The 18,445-nt window shown below is 39.3% G+C and overlaps 1 protein-coding gene across 1 annotated transcript in view; it reads left to right on the top strand.

The window, feature by feature from the left end:
- The window catches only part of GUCA1C (guanylate cyclase activator 1C), a 32,071-nt gene extending 15,416 nt beyond the window's left edge, over positions 1–16,655 (top strand). Inside the window, 4 exon segments of the mRNA XM_067737163.1 lie at positions 5,197–5,248; positions 5,251–5,312; positions 9,996–10,129; positions 16,526–16,655. Coding sequence (XP_067593264.1) covers positions 5,197–5,248; positions 5,251–5,312; positions 9,996–10,129; positions 16,526–16,655 — 378 coding nt within the window.
- The last annotated feature ends 1,790 nt before the right edge of the window (positions 16,656–18,445 follow it).

An 18,445-nucleotide genomic window follows, 5' to 3' on the forward strand; every position in this document is an offset into this window, starting at 1 on the left:
CCAGGTATGAAGGAAACAGGCTCCAAGGTGCAGCATCTTCAGACGCTCTTGAGTTAGCTCACCTTATATGATTGCACTACCAAGTAGTTCACACGTAGGAATCCACAACAACCCACTGCACTGAACATGTCCCATCTATTCAAGTCTACAAACACCTCTTCCAGAAAGAGAATTCAATTGTTATGAATTTTGAGGGCAATGTTGGATGATATGAAGAAAAGTCTTAGAGTAAGGCTGACTGGATCTTAAATCCTGGATCTATCCACACCCCAGTTTTGCTACTTTAACTAGTTTATTTAACGTCTCTGAAAATCAGTTTTCTCTTCTGTAAGATAAGAATAAGGCTACCTATAAGGCTGCTGTTAGAATGAGAGAGATGCATGGAGAGTGACCAGCACAGTCACTGGGACGTGGGCTACTCCCGACCTTTTCTTAAAATATATTAATTGTCATTCTTATACTTAGTAATAAATAATAAAACAGTTGTCTTCATATGCATATCAGCTTTATAATTTAACTTTCTACCTTCATTTCAAATTGATTATACTCTTAAAACAACTGTGATTTATGGTGGGGCATGAACATCACCTGGAGATCACACATTCACCTGTGGCTTTCCCGTTGGACAAAAACACATGACTGATTTCCTGATTTTTTATTAGACTTATAAAATTTCATCTCTTTATTGGTAGCAAAAACTTAGTTTTTAAATCTTTAACCTTTATAGATATAAAGTATACCTTATATTTTCTGTACATTTTAGAGACCATGAGAAAGCTTAAATTTGAAGTTTCCATGCATTTTTTTCTCTTTCTCTCATTTGAACCCCCCTCTACAAAATGATAACATATTAATGGAGCCAAACTCCTTCAGGAACCTGAGGAACTGTCACGTTTCCATATTTTGACCCCTGTTTAACTCTTCCCTGTAATCTGCTCCATCCTAAGAACAAGATATATAAATCTATATACATGTTGGGAGTAAAATTATTTTTGTACATAGGCTCCCAAACTCTCCTTTCCTGAGGCTCACCAGAATGGCTTTGTCTGCACCCAAGTTTCCCCTCTCCTTCAACCTCAAAGGAGGATCCTGCCCTTGCCAAACTCATTTTTTAGGATTTTGTGATGCAGAATTAAGAGAGAAGTTGGTGGAAGAAAAGAATGAAATGTTCTCATGGTAGGGCTGGCAGTGAAGGAATAGGGCCGTGGAGATCGCTGAAGACTGAGCAGCAGGGTGTACGTGGAGGAACAGATGGGAGAGGAAGGCGGTGTTGTGAAGAAACCCATAAATGTCTTGCAAGTTGTGTTCTTTCCAGAAATGAAAGACTTGCTGTTATTTTGAAATTAATTTTTGATGGCTGGACTGTATTCATGACTATGTCATTATTCTGAGACTGAACCATGTGGGTCATAATTTTTCTAATTAGTCTTAATAAGGTTAAATTCATGTGAGACTAAGCCACAATGATAAGAACCACTTGGAGTGATGGTTAGATGTTAACATTGCCTACGAAGAGACACGGATAAGAAAAACAGCGTAGGTCCGTGGTTCGCAGATCTTAGGATACATAAGAGGCACCTGAGGATCGTTTTACATCTTGGACCCCATCCCAAGTAGTTTTGATGCTTTGTTGGGGTCCGAGTCTAGGAATCTGCATATTTCATTGTCCCCACATGATTCTGACACAGAGTGTTTATGAACCCCATTCTGGCTCAAGGCCAGTAAGTGTCAGTCTTCTCCAGAGTTCTGTGTGCCATGGGGGCTCCTGTAGCTCAACCACAGAAATATAAGCTTAGCAGTGTTCCTTTGGATTGGCCCAAAGGAAAGTCTCTAGACGTTTTCTATTGCATGCTTCCTAGTCATTTTTGCAGAGACATCTCGCCTTCTCTGGGGCTCTTTATCTCCCCTCACCCTTCTTTGTAATCTATAGATCAACTGAAGACAAGAATTGTTTTTTTTCTGTTTTACAGAACAAGCATTTATCTAAAACCCTCTCCAACACGAACACAAGCTATTAAATTACATTCACCGGGGTTGTCTCACCAATGCAAATTTCTACAAAATCTTAATAGGACAATAATTGGAAAACAGAGTAGTAGGCTGCGGATTGTAAGGATTAATTTGCCTGACTACATAACAGAATGCTGCAATGAGAACACGAAATGTTTTGCTTACAGGAGCCTTTGAATGAGGCTGCATCTGTCTAAGTAGAAATGTTTCCTCACCCATAATCAACTTTGGCTGTAGATTACCCAGGTTGCCCATTTGTAAACCACACAATGAAAATATTTATGCTTGTCTCCTGGTAGGGTTTACCTAGAGCTTTCAGAGCCTTGATTGGAAGGTGTTAGGACCACCCACCCATGGTGCCTCATCATAAAATACCAAAAGTTCTAAAGACAACATTGCTCAATCTAGCCTGTCGCCATTCATCATGCAGGTGACACAGAAAATTGTGATCCCTGAAGCGGGACTCAATGTGAAATGAATCATCATGAAATATATGATTTTGTGGAAACGCTGGAATATCAACTTGCCAGCTCAGTCCTCACAGGGAAGATGCTTCTGTGACCTTTTGATAAACATGCACAATAACTACCCAGGAAATGGCTGTATTGATTGGTCAGCCCTGGAGACACAGGAGTAAGAAGACCTAGGAGCAGATATACCCATGATTAGATACTGTTCCACCTAGCTTATATCCTCCATACCTGTCCATCCTGTAATGATCATGTCCCACCAAATCTGGAGATGATAACTTGAAGATGATACTCATCTTAAATAAATTTCAACTTTATAATAATGTATTTCCCTTGTCTCAGCCATAGCTCTGCTAGGGATTAATAAGTGAAGCGGTAGCAAGCAATAAGAAAGGCAGATGGAGAAGAGGTAAAACCACTTAACGTTTTGGATACTTGAGCCAACTTCCTTTAGGAAACCATTCTACCGGACTCCTGTCTGTTAGCAGATGTCTTATCTCTTAAAAGACATATTAATTATTGATGGGCTAAAGATGCCTGTTGTAAAAATCTAATACCCAAAGGTAGTGAAATGATTTTTAAATATTTTCTTTTTTTTCTTTCTTTCCACAGTGTAGAAAATTTTAAAGTGTAATACATTTTGAAGACAATGCTATAGTGATTAACACACTGGCTTCCAATATCTGAGATGTTGTTGTTGTCTTAAAAAAAAAAAAAAAAAAAAAGCATTAACCAGCCAAACAGGCTTGCTTCACATCCAGAACTGCTGGTGGTTTCTCAGTTACTTTTCTTAGAGACTTGGGGGAACTAGACTTAAAAGCTTAAGACTCAAATCAAACACATATCACTTTACAGACCAATAAGCCTAAAGCCCTTTATCTCCAAGGGAAAGGGGTACGTTATATCACATTCTGTTTTGTAAATAGGACTTGATATCCCAAATATTCCAAAGAGAATGCAGCAGATAGCATGTTTTCCTGGGCTGAAGATGCTACCATCAGCAGCTGAAAGCACATGGAGAAACAGTGGAGAGTGAATCAGACACCTGCCTAGAGCTGGCCACCTTTCTCAAAACAGCTGAGCCTTTGGCTGAGCAAGGTTTGAAGTATATGATTCTTAAGAATGGCACGGGCTGTTTCTGTTTTCAACTGAGAATGTTTTACAGATTTAAAACAGAACGAGGGGAACTACCTGAGCTTGCACCCCTTAAACAATCTTTTCTAAGATTGAATATAACAAAAATCATTATTAAAAAAGAGGCTAGGGGACACACAGTTTTTGAAGCACAAGCCTACTGTGTCCCCCTCTGCCTGGCAAAGCAATAAAGTTATTCTTTTCCACTTCACCCAAAACTCTGCCTCTGAGATTCAATTTGGCACCGGTGCACAGATGCCAAGATTTTGGCTTCACTGGCATATGTCTGCATTATTTCCTTTCAGGTACTTTGATTGAATATGAAATGAGCTAACATGTAAAAGTGATTATCTGAGGGATACTGCTCCCTCCCCTCCCTCCCTCCCTCCTTTCCTCCCTCCCCCCCTTCTTCCTTCCTTTCTTTCTCTTTCTCTCTCTCTCTCTCTCTCTCTCTCTTTCTTTCTTCCTCTTTTTCTTCTTTCCACCAGGACCAGGGGAAATTTCTTCCTATACTGCACATTAGGTCCAAGATTAAACCAAATCTGCCATGGCTTCAAGTTCAAGGCTCTTTCTGCTTCACAAACCTCTTGCTGTTACAATCTCTGAAAACCATGTCTAATACAAAAATGTTTCTGAATTTTGAATCTATTGGAGTCATAATGTCATGTTGATATGCTTTTGGAGAATTTGAGAGGTAAGGCTGAATTCAACTTCTTACTGAAACCGAGCAAGACCCTGTGGGGCCCTCCTGGGCACAAAAGCCTTTCCAGGTCCCCCATTTCTTATTTCCAGGGTAAAGGTTTCAGCCTCCTAGACCTGCCCTGAGTTCCAAAGGGCCGATTCAAACAGCTACTAATCAAGGAAAGAGGGAATACAGTAACAAAGGAGGAACAATCAAGAAACTATAGTGCAGCAATTAAAATAGGATCCTGGTCCCTCCTCAAGAAAAAAAGAAAAAAGAAAAAAACAGAAAAAAAGAGACTAATAAGGGGACTTCCCCGGGGATCCAGTGGTTAAGACTTCGCCTTCCAATGCAGGGGGCACAGCTTCGATCTCCCCTGTGAGGCCAAAAATTTTTTTAAAAAAAAGGCTAATAAATTTTGATTCATACTGAAAATGATGCAATTAAAAGGAATCCTGGAGATTAGCAGTCCAAAAACTTCCACCAGTTTCTCTAAAACAGTACAGAATTTAGCTATGTTTCCCTTCAATTAAAAATTCGTTCCTGGTCTTCTCGCTGAGTGGACGACAAAACCTGAAGATATTCAGAAGAAGACAACTGCTGTAGGGTGCTCAGTGGTGAAGACTCAGCCTTCCATCATGGCATTTCAGAACCTTTTTTATTTTTTTTTGTCATAAGAAGTAGACATTTTCTCTAAAAATGTACTCACCTATTTAAAGTTACTTGTTTTTGTACACTTTATACCCATTTAAAAAAATTAAGTGCCAGGGAAAATTTTATGCCAAAATCTTGTGGGTTGTATTAAATTGTACTGATGGTCCTGCTCATGAATGATGACTTTGCAAATAAAAAATAATTGGTCTTAAATATTTATTTCCCTTTCCACCTTGCTTTCCATAGGATGGATGTATTGCTGCTGTAAATCTAGTAGTACAAGGAAAAATGAAGCAAAACTTCTCCATGATGCAGATGGAAATGGTTCTATTGACAAAAGGGAACTACTGAACATCTTCGTGGTAAGTGAAGTAGTAAAGTATCCTTTTCAGGTCATTATATAGTTAATTCAATTTTCTTCCCTGTGGAGTCAGTGACAGTGCCCTATGTGGTCGGCTGTTCTCGGGATATACGTTTGGAATGGCTGAAGCAATGTCAGTTTCACCATCCTGTTGGTTACTGAATGTGCAATTGTGTATCAGCATTTTCTTCTGGGTGCAGTCCACTCTGAAGCTTACAAACTTAGCAAGGTATTGAGATGAAATATAAACATGATTATGGGTTTCCCTAGTGGCGCAGTGGTTGAGAGTCCGCCTGCGGCTGCAGGAGACGCGGGTTCGTGCCCCAGTCCGGGAGGATCCCACATGCCACGAAGCAGCTGGGCTCGTGAGCCATGGCCGCTGAGCCTGTGCATCCGGAGCCCGCGTACCAAAAAAAAAATGATAATAATAATAAAGTAAACATGATGTCCTAAAACAACTTATCATGTTTTCTCTGCCTCGGTGCAGAAAGTCTGGGGGAGCAGCTAAAATACAAGATGGTTTATATAGCAAAAAGACATGGACAAAGAATAAAGGTACCTGAGGAACTAATCTTCCTGGGAGCTTGACTAAAGTATTTTCTAATAGATAGCTCAGGGATCTCAGAGATCCTTTCCACCTCTAAAGTTCAAGGAGTCCCTTTATAAATCTTACCCCCCCACCCTCTGCCAGTGGAATGAGGATAGTGATTACCATGGTATGAGATACAATGGATCCCAGAGTAAAAGAGTATTAAGTGGGACACTGTGCCTGAATAAAGATATGAAGTAAAATAAACATTATGAATGTAATACACTGAATTTGTAACACAGAATCAGAACTAGAATCAGATATCTTAGAAATAATCTGGTCCAAATGCTCTCATTTATAGATGGAGCTGAGTCCCAAACATGATACATTGTATAAATCTTAGCAAAAATGTGAGGAAAAATCAATGGGTAGAGCTACAATTATGACTGAATATTTTAACAAATGGACAAAGCTGTTAAACATTTAAAACTATTTTAACAAATGTATAGTTAACCAATATATGAAAAGAATTCAAGAGTATGATAATACTAATATTGCTTCCACTTTAATCTCATCAGAAAGAGTACTAAGATATATTTTGTAGTTGAACTTTGTAAGCATTAAAATTCAGAAATTCTGCATACATACTACATGTTGCAACACAAAACTGGGAATCTAAAATATTCTATAGAGAATTCCCAACCCCATGTAGATTTTCAAATATCCTCTTAAATATACTTATTTTAAAAACATTAAATAAGTAATACAGCATATAAGTATTAGGGGTGCCTCCAAAGCAGTACTCAGATCAGGGGTTCGTATTCTGGGATCTATGGATCTATGGCCTTTAGGAATCCTTGGCCACCTCCTTGGAATCAAGGGCAAAATTTTGCCTGCACGTGATCCATTTTCTTCAGGGGAGGGAGAGGGTCATCAGATTCTCAAAAGAACTAGGAAGAACAAAAGGATAAAAGTGATTATTTTCTAAATCTTATAGGAAAAATTTACATAGGTTTTCGTTAGTTAAAGTGTGTAGCTTAGTGAGTCAATGAAAGAGAAATATTAAGTAGCCAGTTGAGTTTTTCCTTAAAATGTTTAGAAAGAGAACAAAATAAAAGTAGGGAAACAAATAAAAGCACAGAGCAGAAATTAATTTAATAATTGGATACTATATGTCTTTGATTAAATCAATAAAGATTAAAAACAATAAGATGTAATTCTGTCAAGGGCACTGTGAGAAGAGCGCCCTTACACACTGTGGAGGGAGCATAAATGGATATAACATTCCTGGAAACTGGGTGGTCTGCATTAACAGGCTAAAATTTATCTTCATTTTTAGGGTCAACGTTACTTACTTGTGGTCAGGAAAAACAATAATTAATGTTGCCAAAGATAAACGTTCTATGATTTTACATCACAAAATCATTTAAGATAGTACAAATAAAAAACAACCTAAAGGAGGGTAATTTTAAAATTAATGCAATGGAATATGTACTTATAAAAAAAATCAGTGGTCCTACAAACATACTCTCTATATAATGGCAAATGAAAGAAAAACAGGGTAAAGAATAATACATACTGTATAACATAAGTTCTCTCAACATATGATAACAGGATGTTAAAATGGAATTCATTCCAGGTATCAAGAGATTTGAAGGAAGTACTAGATTATAGGCAGAATTTACAATGGAAGTAGTTACATCTTAATCTCACTTTAAGGGTATGAAACGGTCAAGATGAGGGTTTTGGAGAAGGACTACTGGAGAGGATTTCTTGTGTGAAAGCCCCCACATCGGTAGCATGAGGATTTAAGGAGACCAGTGAGGTGTGGCGTGCCCTGCAGTTTGGGGAACATGATGTTGCAGTGTTTGAGTCACACGTGAGAGATCTAAAGAGCAGACCGTGGCAGCAGAGTAGCAGGATGCATTCCTGGAATCTGCTGGGACAAAGGATGCTTGGGTTTCTCCATGGATCAGCTATGGGCCACTGAGAGAAGACGCTGGCAGAGAGCTGTCTTGGATCTTGTCCAGCTGAGCCACTTGGAGAAGTGAGGAATCCTCAGAAGAAGAAAGCTGGAGGTAGATCTGGAGAGTGGTTCTCAACCAGGAGCGACTTTCCACTCCTATTCCCCCAGGGGACACTTGGCAAAGTGTGGAGACATTTTGGTTGTCAACTGGAGAGATGGGGAGGGTGTGGTGCTACTACTATCTATTGTTTAGGGACCAGGGATGCTGCTAAACGTTCTACCGTGCACAGGACAATGCAGAGCGAGAAAGAATTGTTGAGTCCAAAATGTCAGTGGTGCAGATGTTGAGAAACCCAGACTTGGAGCCTGTAGAGGGAGCCTCAAGGGATCAGCTGGAATAGGTAGAAATAGAAATACCATTCTTGCATATAGGCTCAACAAAAATTTGTGTACATGATCATCAAAAGACCTGACCAGGAGTGTTCATAACAATTTTTGTAATAACCAAAAAGTGGAAATAGCTCATGTACATCAACAGTAGAATGGCTTTAAATTGTGGTATATTTTCCCAATGATATACTATAAAACAATGAGGATAAACAAACTATTGCTATGTACAACAACATGCATGAATTCCACATACTTTAAAAAAAGTGCGTGACTCATGTCTAGGGAGTTGCAGGAGAGTCTCAGTAGTGAAAAGGGTGTGGGAGGCCTCAGAGAAATAGTGGTCTTTAAACATCTGCTGTCCGGAGAGCTCTGAAACTATATGATCATGACAGTACCTGCCAAGTCAGGGCTCTCCTGGTCCCCTTTTCTCTCCTCTCTCCTGCTGTTCACACTCAGAGGGGTCAGAGAAGGGCTTAGTAAGATGCAGGAGAAAGAGTAGATGTACTAAATGAGGAAGGAAAGAAGGAAACAAACTATGCCTCCTTGCCCCACCCCCATGCTTCTCCTAGAAGAAGAGGGAAAGTATGAGGCATCCTGACATCTCCCTTCAAATTATTATCCTCTTAGGCCTCATCAATCTTCCAGTCAATCCTTCACTCTCACTTATATTGCCTGGAGTTGGGTGATGGACAGATTCTAGAAATTTCATAATCTTTTCTTATGACTTATGCATGCAGTCTAGTATCACTTAAGGATGTGGGAATACTGGATGCCTAGCCTAATTTTCAAGGCTTTCGGAGCCTCTGCAGAGACACTGAGAAACCTTAAAAACTTTCATCTAATAGGCTACCTGTATCTAACGGTTACTCTTGTATTATTTGACTGTGAGATCTTAGCTTGCTAAGGCCAAGAGTGGTGCTTTGCCACTGTTCATTATGATTGATCCTTGGATTCAGGATTAGTAATGCTTGGGAAGCAGCAAGAGAGAGTTCTATTTAAGACCATGCCTCTAATTGAAATATGTTGCCAGCAGTTTTTCTAAAGATTCCTTCATGTTCAATCAGGATAGTTATGTTCAAATTCCCAGATGACTAATCCATTCTCTCTCTGTCTCTCTTTCATTTTATTAGGAATTTCTACATCAAATATGGGTCATTTAATTTACTCACCTGGGGCAAGGGTGGGGGTGGGGGGGAGAAGGGTGGTTGAATCGTCTCTCTAGGAAAGCTGGAAATGTCATTTTCCCTGCGTCCCCTGATAGCTTTTACGATGAAAAGTTGCTAGTGGAGTGTGAGAAATTCAGTGTCCTTCCAAGGCATGCGTATCTGTCTTCCCAGCTGATCACTCTGCAGAAGGGCACAAAAAAAACCAAAGGTGCCAGTGGCAGAAGCCAGAGAGGAAGGATTAGATGCTTACAGAGCATCCTTTTATATTCATCTTAAGATCAAAGATAATTAGTCTAAAATGAGAACACTGTTTTCTGAGTCCAGAATTCTTATGACAGTTACCACTTCGATGTTTTCTCCAATGGGCTCTTAGAATCTTTTGTTACTTAATATGTTGAATGGATCCCTTTGTTCTGTAGAAAAAACCTAGACTATACTCAGTTCATTTGATTTCCAAGCCTCATTACCCAGAACTGATATACAATCTTTTTATTTGTTTTTAACAACTGAAACAGGTTGGATAGCAAAACTGACATAAACAATTGTCCCAATTCTGTCACATTGGGGTAAGAAATGTCACAAAATGAGTTTGCTTCCAGAGGAGTTGAACTCTCTGATTTAGTTTCTTTGCAGGCACTACAAGCCCTCAATGGCCAGCAAACTCTGAATCTTGAAGAATTTACCAACTTGGTATTCCATAAGATGGATACAAACGATGACAGCAAAGTAGCTACTTACCTTGGTCTCACTTTTCTTACTGAGCAGGAGTTAGTGGCAGTGTGCGAGATGCCCCATTTAGACAAAAGCATGAACCTTTCAAGCAAACCCCACTTGTAATATCACTGGGGCTTCATAATTTGACCGGTACAGTGTTCTCCAGTTGATACAATTGAATTGAATAAATATTTATTGACCATATTTATACTTAATGCACAGGGATTGAGACTTTGGTATATATAAAGAAGAGTAAAGGGAGATAAAAGGAAAAAAAGTTAGAGAATAGGAGATGAAGGGCCCTCTGCTGTTTGCTCTGGGAATTTCTTTCTACTGGAGGCTTCTCATCAACTTACGAATAAACTTGTTTTCCCTCCTAACTTCCATTATGCCATCTTCTATCAGATTTTTCCTTCCCTTTGACAGTACATTTCTGGAAAGAGTTGTCCACACTTGCCTCCACTTCTGCTCTATCTTTTCTACATTTCTACTCTTTCTGCTCATTTCTTCAGCTGCGTTTTTTACCTGAAAATCTGGTCTCCTCTTTATCTCAGAGAAGGTGCGCTTCTTCAGAGGTAGGAGTGAGAAGGGAGGGTGCTTACACCAAATGGCTTTAATCTGTAAACTGGGAGATGAGCATATTGATTTGAGATGGAGGCATCATATCTAGGGATGATCCTTGAGAAACAGAAAGCTTGGAATTGTGGAAAATATGATGTTAGTAAGATTAAAAAGGGGTGGGGTTTCCCTGGTGGCGCATTGGTTGAGAGTCCGCCTGCCGTTGCAGGGGACACGGGTTCGTGCCCCGGTCCGGGAGGATCCCACATGCCGCGGAGCGGCTGGGCCCGTGAGCCATGGCCGCTGAGCCTGCGCGTCCGGAGCCTGTGCTCCGCAACGGGAGAGGCCACAACAGTGAGAGGCCCGCGTACCGCAAAAAACAAACAAACAAAACAAATGAACAAGTCAGTTCATGTGAAAGCTTGCAGGGAACAGATTCAGACCACTCAGAGTTGATAAGGAGGCTAAGTGAAGCTAGAAAAGAACCAGAAAAATGGAGAGAGGAAGGCCCGGTGAGGCCAGTGAAAACTTTATTTGGAATATGCATCCGAAAATGGTAATCATCAAACAGGAGAAATGCCAGAGATTTTGTCGTGTTTTGTTTTCATTTTTAATCCCAGAGGTGCTGCAGGATGGCAGGGGTTGGAGTAGAGAGGATAAACCATTCAACCCAGGGTCAAAATCGTTGCTCAAAGGATGAGTATTCTGGAAGTAGACGGAACATCATGAACGTTTAAGACTTAGCATCGTAAGTGAATTTCAAAAGGACAGGTCAAGAATGTTTGAAAATATCCATGGATCCTGCTTGTCGTGCTGGCAGCGGGCGGGGGAGGGGGGGAATAGGAAAAGTGACTTTCCATAGAGAAGTATGAGGGTGGTTCCGTTTGAGGAGTCGGAAAACATGTTCCAGAAAACAGAAAATTGTGCAGGACTTTTTGTTTCCTATCTGTGCTGCTTCCTCAAGAACAAAGTATAAGGAACCAATAAAATGGGGAATGTAGTTGGAAGGGGCCTAGAGCTGAGTTGAAAAAGGATGCGAATCTGAAAGAGAGAAGGAGTTGGGCTCAGGCAGCTGAGGTTACCTGCAATTCGGGAACTAGGATCTTTGACCTGTAAGAGTATCTCAGAAGGAAGAGGATACATTATGATTTCTGGACAGTTTACAGATCTAATCACACAAATCATTTCCTCTGATATAAAAATTTATATTTTAAGAAAAAATATTGGCTTTTATAAAATGAAGATATCAAATAAACTAGTTGCACTCTGGAGTAACAATGAACCACTGTTTCTTGGCAAATGCATATACGGAATTAAAACTGATAGAACTTGCTTTTACATGGAAATTATTGGAGACTGTTGTATTGTCTCGTCAAGGGACAGTGAGGTCATTCCACGTATCAAGAAAAAAGATGCTAAGATTGTTCTGTTGAACACAGACAGCTCGGTGCACCAGAGGACAAGGAAGAGAGAGTAATGAAGACATAGAGGGCTGATATTTGCAGAAGTGTAAAAGGACTTTGCCAGTATTTGACAGAGGAGAATAAAGTGCTTCACTCACACGTAAAGGGAAAGTGAGCATCACAGAGAATATTTGCAGTTGTACAAGCCTAAGTATATATACCTCAAATAAGATTTCTGTTGTTATCATTGTTTTCGAAACATCAGTGTTGGGAGAAATGGAGATGTTTGATGAGGTGTGCCAGAATAGCGTTGCCTATGTGACAACATACATCCTTTTTGATTTCTCAAAATAAAAAGCAGCAAGCACACCGTTGGTATCTGATGATCCAATGAGTATTGAAACCAAAGGTCCCCAGCACACCCAGATACAACCAAAACAACTTCAGGAACGTATATGAAAATCCCAATTTGAATGCCAATTGTCTGCAAAAGAATGACCAACATCAAATCCGTTGGAACAGAAAAATACACAATAGCTATAGAATTCTAGACATAATTATCATGGTCATTAGCAAATCAAAGTTAGAAGATTAATCAAAAGAGAGGTATAGGGTTAATGCTAAGATAATAAAACGCTGAAGAGCCGTAAGCTCCATGAGGGCAAGAGCTATTCTGTTTTACGTACTTTGGTATTTCCTGTGCTCTCACACTTTCTGGCACATAATAGGTGCTCCATAAATAGTTGTAAAGTGAATGAGTGTCTGATAAGATGTCATATGAAAAGCAAATGAAGAAATAAAGAAGAAACAAGAGCAATATGCAATGCTATCTGTAGGAAGAAAGGCCTCTAGGAGACAAGTTTGGAAATTAACATATATTTGAAAATGCATTGCAAATGTCAAAATATAAACACAGATAGATTAGCAGAAGTTAATTACCAGTGGAAAGTAGCACTGGGGGGGCCAGAGAGAGGTTAAAGGGAGATTCTTTCTTTTTATTACACTTTTCTGTAGGGTTAGTTGTTTTTTGTTTTTGTTTTTGTTACCATAAGCATGTATCATTGCTATAATTCAACAAGTTAGTTTTTATTTTTATTTTATGAACAAAAGCATCCAGGAAGGAGATCTTGAAGAGAATCACAAGGACAGAAAATTGAAGCTCAACATTCAATATTATTGAAGAATGAAAACAGAAGGGACCTCAAGACAAGTCAGGATACATGATCAAGCATGAAATTCTGCAGACTTTACTTGGAAGTATAGCAATTGGCATGCTACCATGCGCCGCTTAGGAGTCGTTCTTGACATGATTTAGGAAGATTTATAGATACTGTTCACAACCTCAAGAGCAGAAAGTGTCCAGACGACAAAGCGCCAAATAGCCCAGGGACAAAGGAGACTTAAGTGGCTCGTAATAATAAACCATGAAAGTGAAAAGAGAGGAAATGAAAGGTTATTGAGCAGATATTTGGAGTAAAAGAAAACAGGGACAGAACATAATGGAAGACCTTTTACTGAGCGACTAACCAGAAAGACCAGTGTTTTAGACTGGAACACCATGGAATCAAACTGGGAAACTGGGAACTACCAGGAGTTAATAGGGAATCAAGTTTCCTTATAAAAGAGAAAAAACTGCAGCGTTTAACACTGCTATAAAATGCTGCTAAATGCCTCTAGTGCCACCTTGCTAATGAATACAGAACTTGTCATTTAAAATCCTGCATCCTCCCTTGAAAATCTGGTCATTCTCATCTCCTGAGACACTCCAGTCCCACCTTTGCTAATTTCCCAGCCCCAGCACAAATTTTCATGAAGTTCTTATTTGAAAGAATTGAAAAACAATTCCTTGACACAGGTTGGCTTCTTTTCTAGGTTGACTTCTTTAGAGCAAGAAATGCTAATGTGAGCGTGTACAGTAAATTTTGACTTTTTGGAGGGAAGAGGCAATTTTTTGGTAATGTTATAAAAACATTTAAGATATTAATGGGAAGAAACACATGATCCATAAATATCAACAAAATAACCAGATTGCAAAAACAAGACTAAAGACAATATTCGAGCAGCTGTCCTATCACCAATAAAACTGCTGAACTTGGTAGTGAGTAATGGAAAAGCGTCCATAACACTGAACTTCAGAGTCCCCAGGAGGAGCGAATGTGTTCACCGACACAACAAACAGCCCTGAATAACGTGGATATAAATTACGTGCATATGTATATTTCAACATATAAAAACGGTGCAATTCTGAATTATGCCTGACAAAGATGGATATGTGTTTTTAAATAGAAAAAAAAAATAATGAAAACTCAGACATGATTTTAGGTCCTTCTGAGTCCCATGATCTCCAGCTCAATCATCTCTCAGCAGCTTCAGCTCTTGGCTGGTCGATCTTTTGATGGGAAGCTTCTGGATCTGCACAGGCAATCCTTTCTAGGGAGACCCAGCAACCAACCTTCTAATTTGTCTGGGCATAAATCCACAGGCAAACTGAAGACAATTAGGAAGCAATGTGTAAGAATATCAGAAGAAGGAAAGCAATGCATCAGCCTAGGATTTCTGGGCACCTTCCACATTCACAACCCTGGTTGGCTGTGCTGGTGGGGCCGTGTGGTGAAGGAAATGGCAGTTGTAGTCAGGGCTTGATAAATGTTCGGAGAATGAATGAACGAATGCTAAGACTTAGAAGGAAAGGAGCGAGGAAAACTTCAAAATAAGTATTTAGAAATAGTAAGCATCATAAGTTGCTATAGGTAGAGGTTGGCTTAATTTGGAAAAGAGAAATTCTTTTTTGGTAAGTGATAACGTGGAAAAAGCAAATATGCAGAGTTCATGGTATTTTGAAAAACGTGATGAAACATCAGCGAAAAATTCCATCTTTTAAGTTGTTAAAAGAGGAAATCTTAAAAGTTGTCATCACAAGAAAAATATTTGTAACTATGTGAGGTGATGGTTATTGACGAAACTTACTGTGGTAATCATTTTACAATATATACATATCAAATTATTATGTTGCACCCCTTAAACTAATATGTCAATTATATTGCAATAAAAAGAATCCCCAAAAAGCATTTTCTTTCTTCTCTTTTCCACATCAGTAACCTGCATTGCTTTTCAACACAGGCAACTATCTCCCAGCACCTTCCAATACAGCTTCTTTCCTTGCCAGCAGTGAGAATGGAGAAGTGTTATTATAACTAAGTGGTCAAAACAGATTTCAGCTCCCCTATCTCCACTCCCACTTCTCTGTGGGTCATGCTGAGTCCCTAGAAGTTTGAAAAATCTTTTGGGTTGTGAACTTAGCAGTGTGTTTTCCCTTTGCAAAGGATGGTTATTCTTCTGTTAGCTATGATCCCCCTGACTTTCCCTGGGATACATAGGGAATTCTAGTCCTACCTGCTGTTACCGGGGTTTTGCACAGACTTCTTTGGCATAAGGAAAACATAAGGAACAAAGATTAGATTTCTCTGTAAAAAAAAAAAAAAAATAGACAAAACATATATTAGTATTTTGCCATGGAAACCAAAAGGAAAGTATCTTATGAGAATGTGATGATTTATGCTTTATATTTGAGCCACTAATTGTGGCGTTTAGATATTTGTCTTTATCCATTAAAAAGTACAGGGACAGTATAACACTTGCTTTCACTTCCTGCTGACTTTCTGCCTCAGGGGCATGTTCCCTAGTTAGTGACTCACTGTACTTCGCTTGTCCTTGGTTGACCTCCCACCAAGCCACAAACCCTATTAAGTACAATCTCCTTAAGATCAGAAAATTCATCTGTACCTTTCAACTTGAATATGCCCATAATTACAATCCAGATGATTTAAATTGAGAACCCCTCATGCCCAACCCCCAAATGTTGAAAAGTTGTCTTGTAGGATGAGGGTAGTGGGAAACAAGGCAGCAGGTGCCCATGGGTATAAGGCGATAGTTTTATAGCACTGAGCTGGTCAGCATAGACCTAAGGCTTAAGTCAAGGTGATACAATGAGAAATCAAAAAATCAGAAAAGGAACGGAGAACTAGGGAATGAATAAATGTTTAACCTTCTGCACAGCTTTGGATGGTCCTTGAAATTATTTCCTCAGGGAGAAGAATATTGAAAACAGCCTTGCAAACAGTCATTTCCTTCTGATCTTAGAAGTCTGCAATTTTCACGCTTCTATGACTTGGTCATAGCTTCAAGATTAAAGATCAAATAATCAATATCGTGTAGAGATGTAAATGTATATGTGAACACAGGTACATTACCTGATGTTCTCAACTCAAAATGAAAAGAGATTTTATTCGTCACCTGTATTTTCACCTAAAAACCCTACCATTGAATGCTTTTCTATATAAGGATATTCAAGGAATTGAGAGTCTGGTTGAGATGAAAGGATATAAAAAGATGAATGTCAATAAAAATGCCAGTGAATATATTGTATATGCTAGTGGGTGGTATTAGACAAAGGCTCTTGCTAATTGTTCTTTTACTATTTTCTGGGAGAATTGACTTTAGAAGAATTTATCAATGGCATGGAAAAAGAATAGCATCTTCTGGAGGTTGTTTCCAAGAGTTACGACCTTTCCAATGTACTGAAAGTAATCTGTGTTGGGAAACAGCCAGACAGACATAGGAGAGAGGCTTCTTCCAAACCATCTGACAAGGCTTGTCTAGGGAAGGTGAAAATGAAGTGGCTATGGGAATGCCTTAGCCAGCCTTCAGTGGATACACATCTTTCAGTGGAGAAGAAATGTGATTTTCTGTACATACATGCTATTGATTTCAGGTTTTTATTATCATTGGTATCCGCTTATGAATGACCCACTTAAGTCCCACAGAGACTGTCATAAAGATCCTAGACAGAAGCAGTGTTGCTTCTGTTTATACATTAGTCCTCTCTCCGCAGATTAGAATGGGGTGATTAAACTGAAGGATTGCCTCCATAGCTATCAGTTCAAAATAGAGCTCGCATGTATGCTTTCTTGCCCACCTAAGTTGGTCTGCATCTTGAAATAGAACTGGATTATCTGGGCAGTGTCTCCACAGTTTAGCATTCTTAGACTAAACGTGCATTTGGCACATGTGTTTGCTGCCTCATGGCTCTTGTCGCATTTGTATATTATAAGTGACTGAGTTCTGGTCTGTTGAGAAACTTTTTTTTTTTCTGCCCTTTTTCTCCTCCCTTACTCTGAACGCTGTCTTGAATCAGTGGTAATGTCCTGCTCCAAAGGAAAAGTCTTAAACTATGCAGTAAAAGGAGAAAATTTCCAGCCGGGCAATGAGAATGTTTCCATCTGATTTGTTAAAAATCTGGGTCCAATTGTGCATGAAAATGCGATGCATCATCTGTAATTATTATGCCAGTTGGAGGTTTGATCAGAACAGCAGACAGCCAGGCTGTGCAACAATAAGCACTTGACATTTCAAACAGTCCTGACATTATAGTTCTGACATTTCATTTTTTATATCCTTTCCCAAAAATGAAATGATGAATGGGATTTCTTGATGGGTTAGAACTTTTAAAGTTTTGGGTTCTATATCACAGGCCCATTAGTACCTCTGTCAATGCCATGCTTCTTATGGAAACACAGTGGAGATTGAAGAGGAGATGTAAGCTGTCTTTATGTTAAAAGCTTCCTAATTACACTTTCAAATTTGAGTTAAAAACACACAACTTAAACTACAAAGACAGGAGTGGACTGTCCCTATCTCCTCCATAGTTACAGATGTGGATAAACTATAGATAGAATTATAGATGAGACACACATGGCAGTAGAAATGAAGTGTAAATGGAGGTAGGAAAGTTATAGGCAAATATATTGATGAAGATACAGATGAAGGTCATATAGATGGAAGTAGAAATATTCTAGGATCTTCCAGTAGGCTTTGAGGAGATTTGCAAAGTACATAATGTAATGTAAAATATGTTGAAATAAAATGATCACAGATAAAGTAAGGCGAGAAAAATCATTGCAGCCATAATGCCACAAAGTCCTGCTCATTTGGTGAAGGTGGGCTACCCACTGGACTCTGAGCTCCCTAGCAGTAGAGGTGAAAAGGAAAACATCATTACAGTCTTACCCCAGCATCAGCCCCATCCTGCAGTAGTGGTTGATTTCATTTTTTTTCTTCACCCACATTCCTCTGAGGCACCCAATATCCTTTCCACATAAAAATGGGTCCCAGTTCCCCCTTCCAGGCTTCTGTGTTCTAATAACCTCAACCCCTTCCCTTTGTTTTCCCAGTCTAGGATGGAAGCTGCTCCCTGCCATTTCTGTGTTACTTTAGTGTCTTCCCTGTGCTTTTCCAGTCCTCCAATGTCTTTTTAACCATTTTTTTGTATTAAATTCTCTCTGGTAAAATAACTGGTGTGTTTCCTGTTTCCCTGACCGGGATCCTGACTGATCCTGGGCCCTGACCGAT

This window comes from Pseudorca crassidens, chromosome 5 (genome assembly GCF_039906515.1).
Source record: "Pseudorca crassidens isolate mPseCra1 chromosome 5, mPseCra1.hap1, whole genome shotgun sequence".
In the NCBI taxonomy this organism is placed as follows: domain Eukaryota; kingdom Metazoa; phylum Chordata; class Mammalia; order Artiodactyla; family Delphinidae; genus Pseudorca; species Pseudorca crassidens.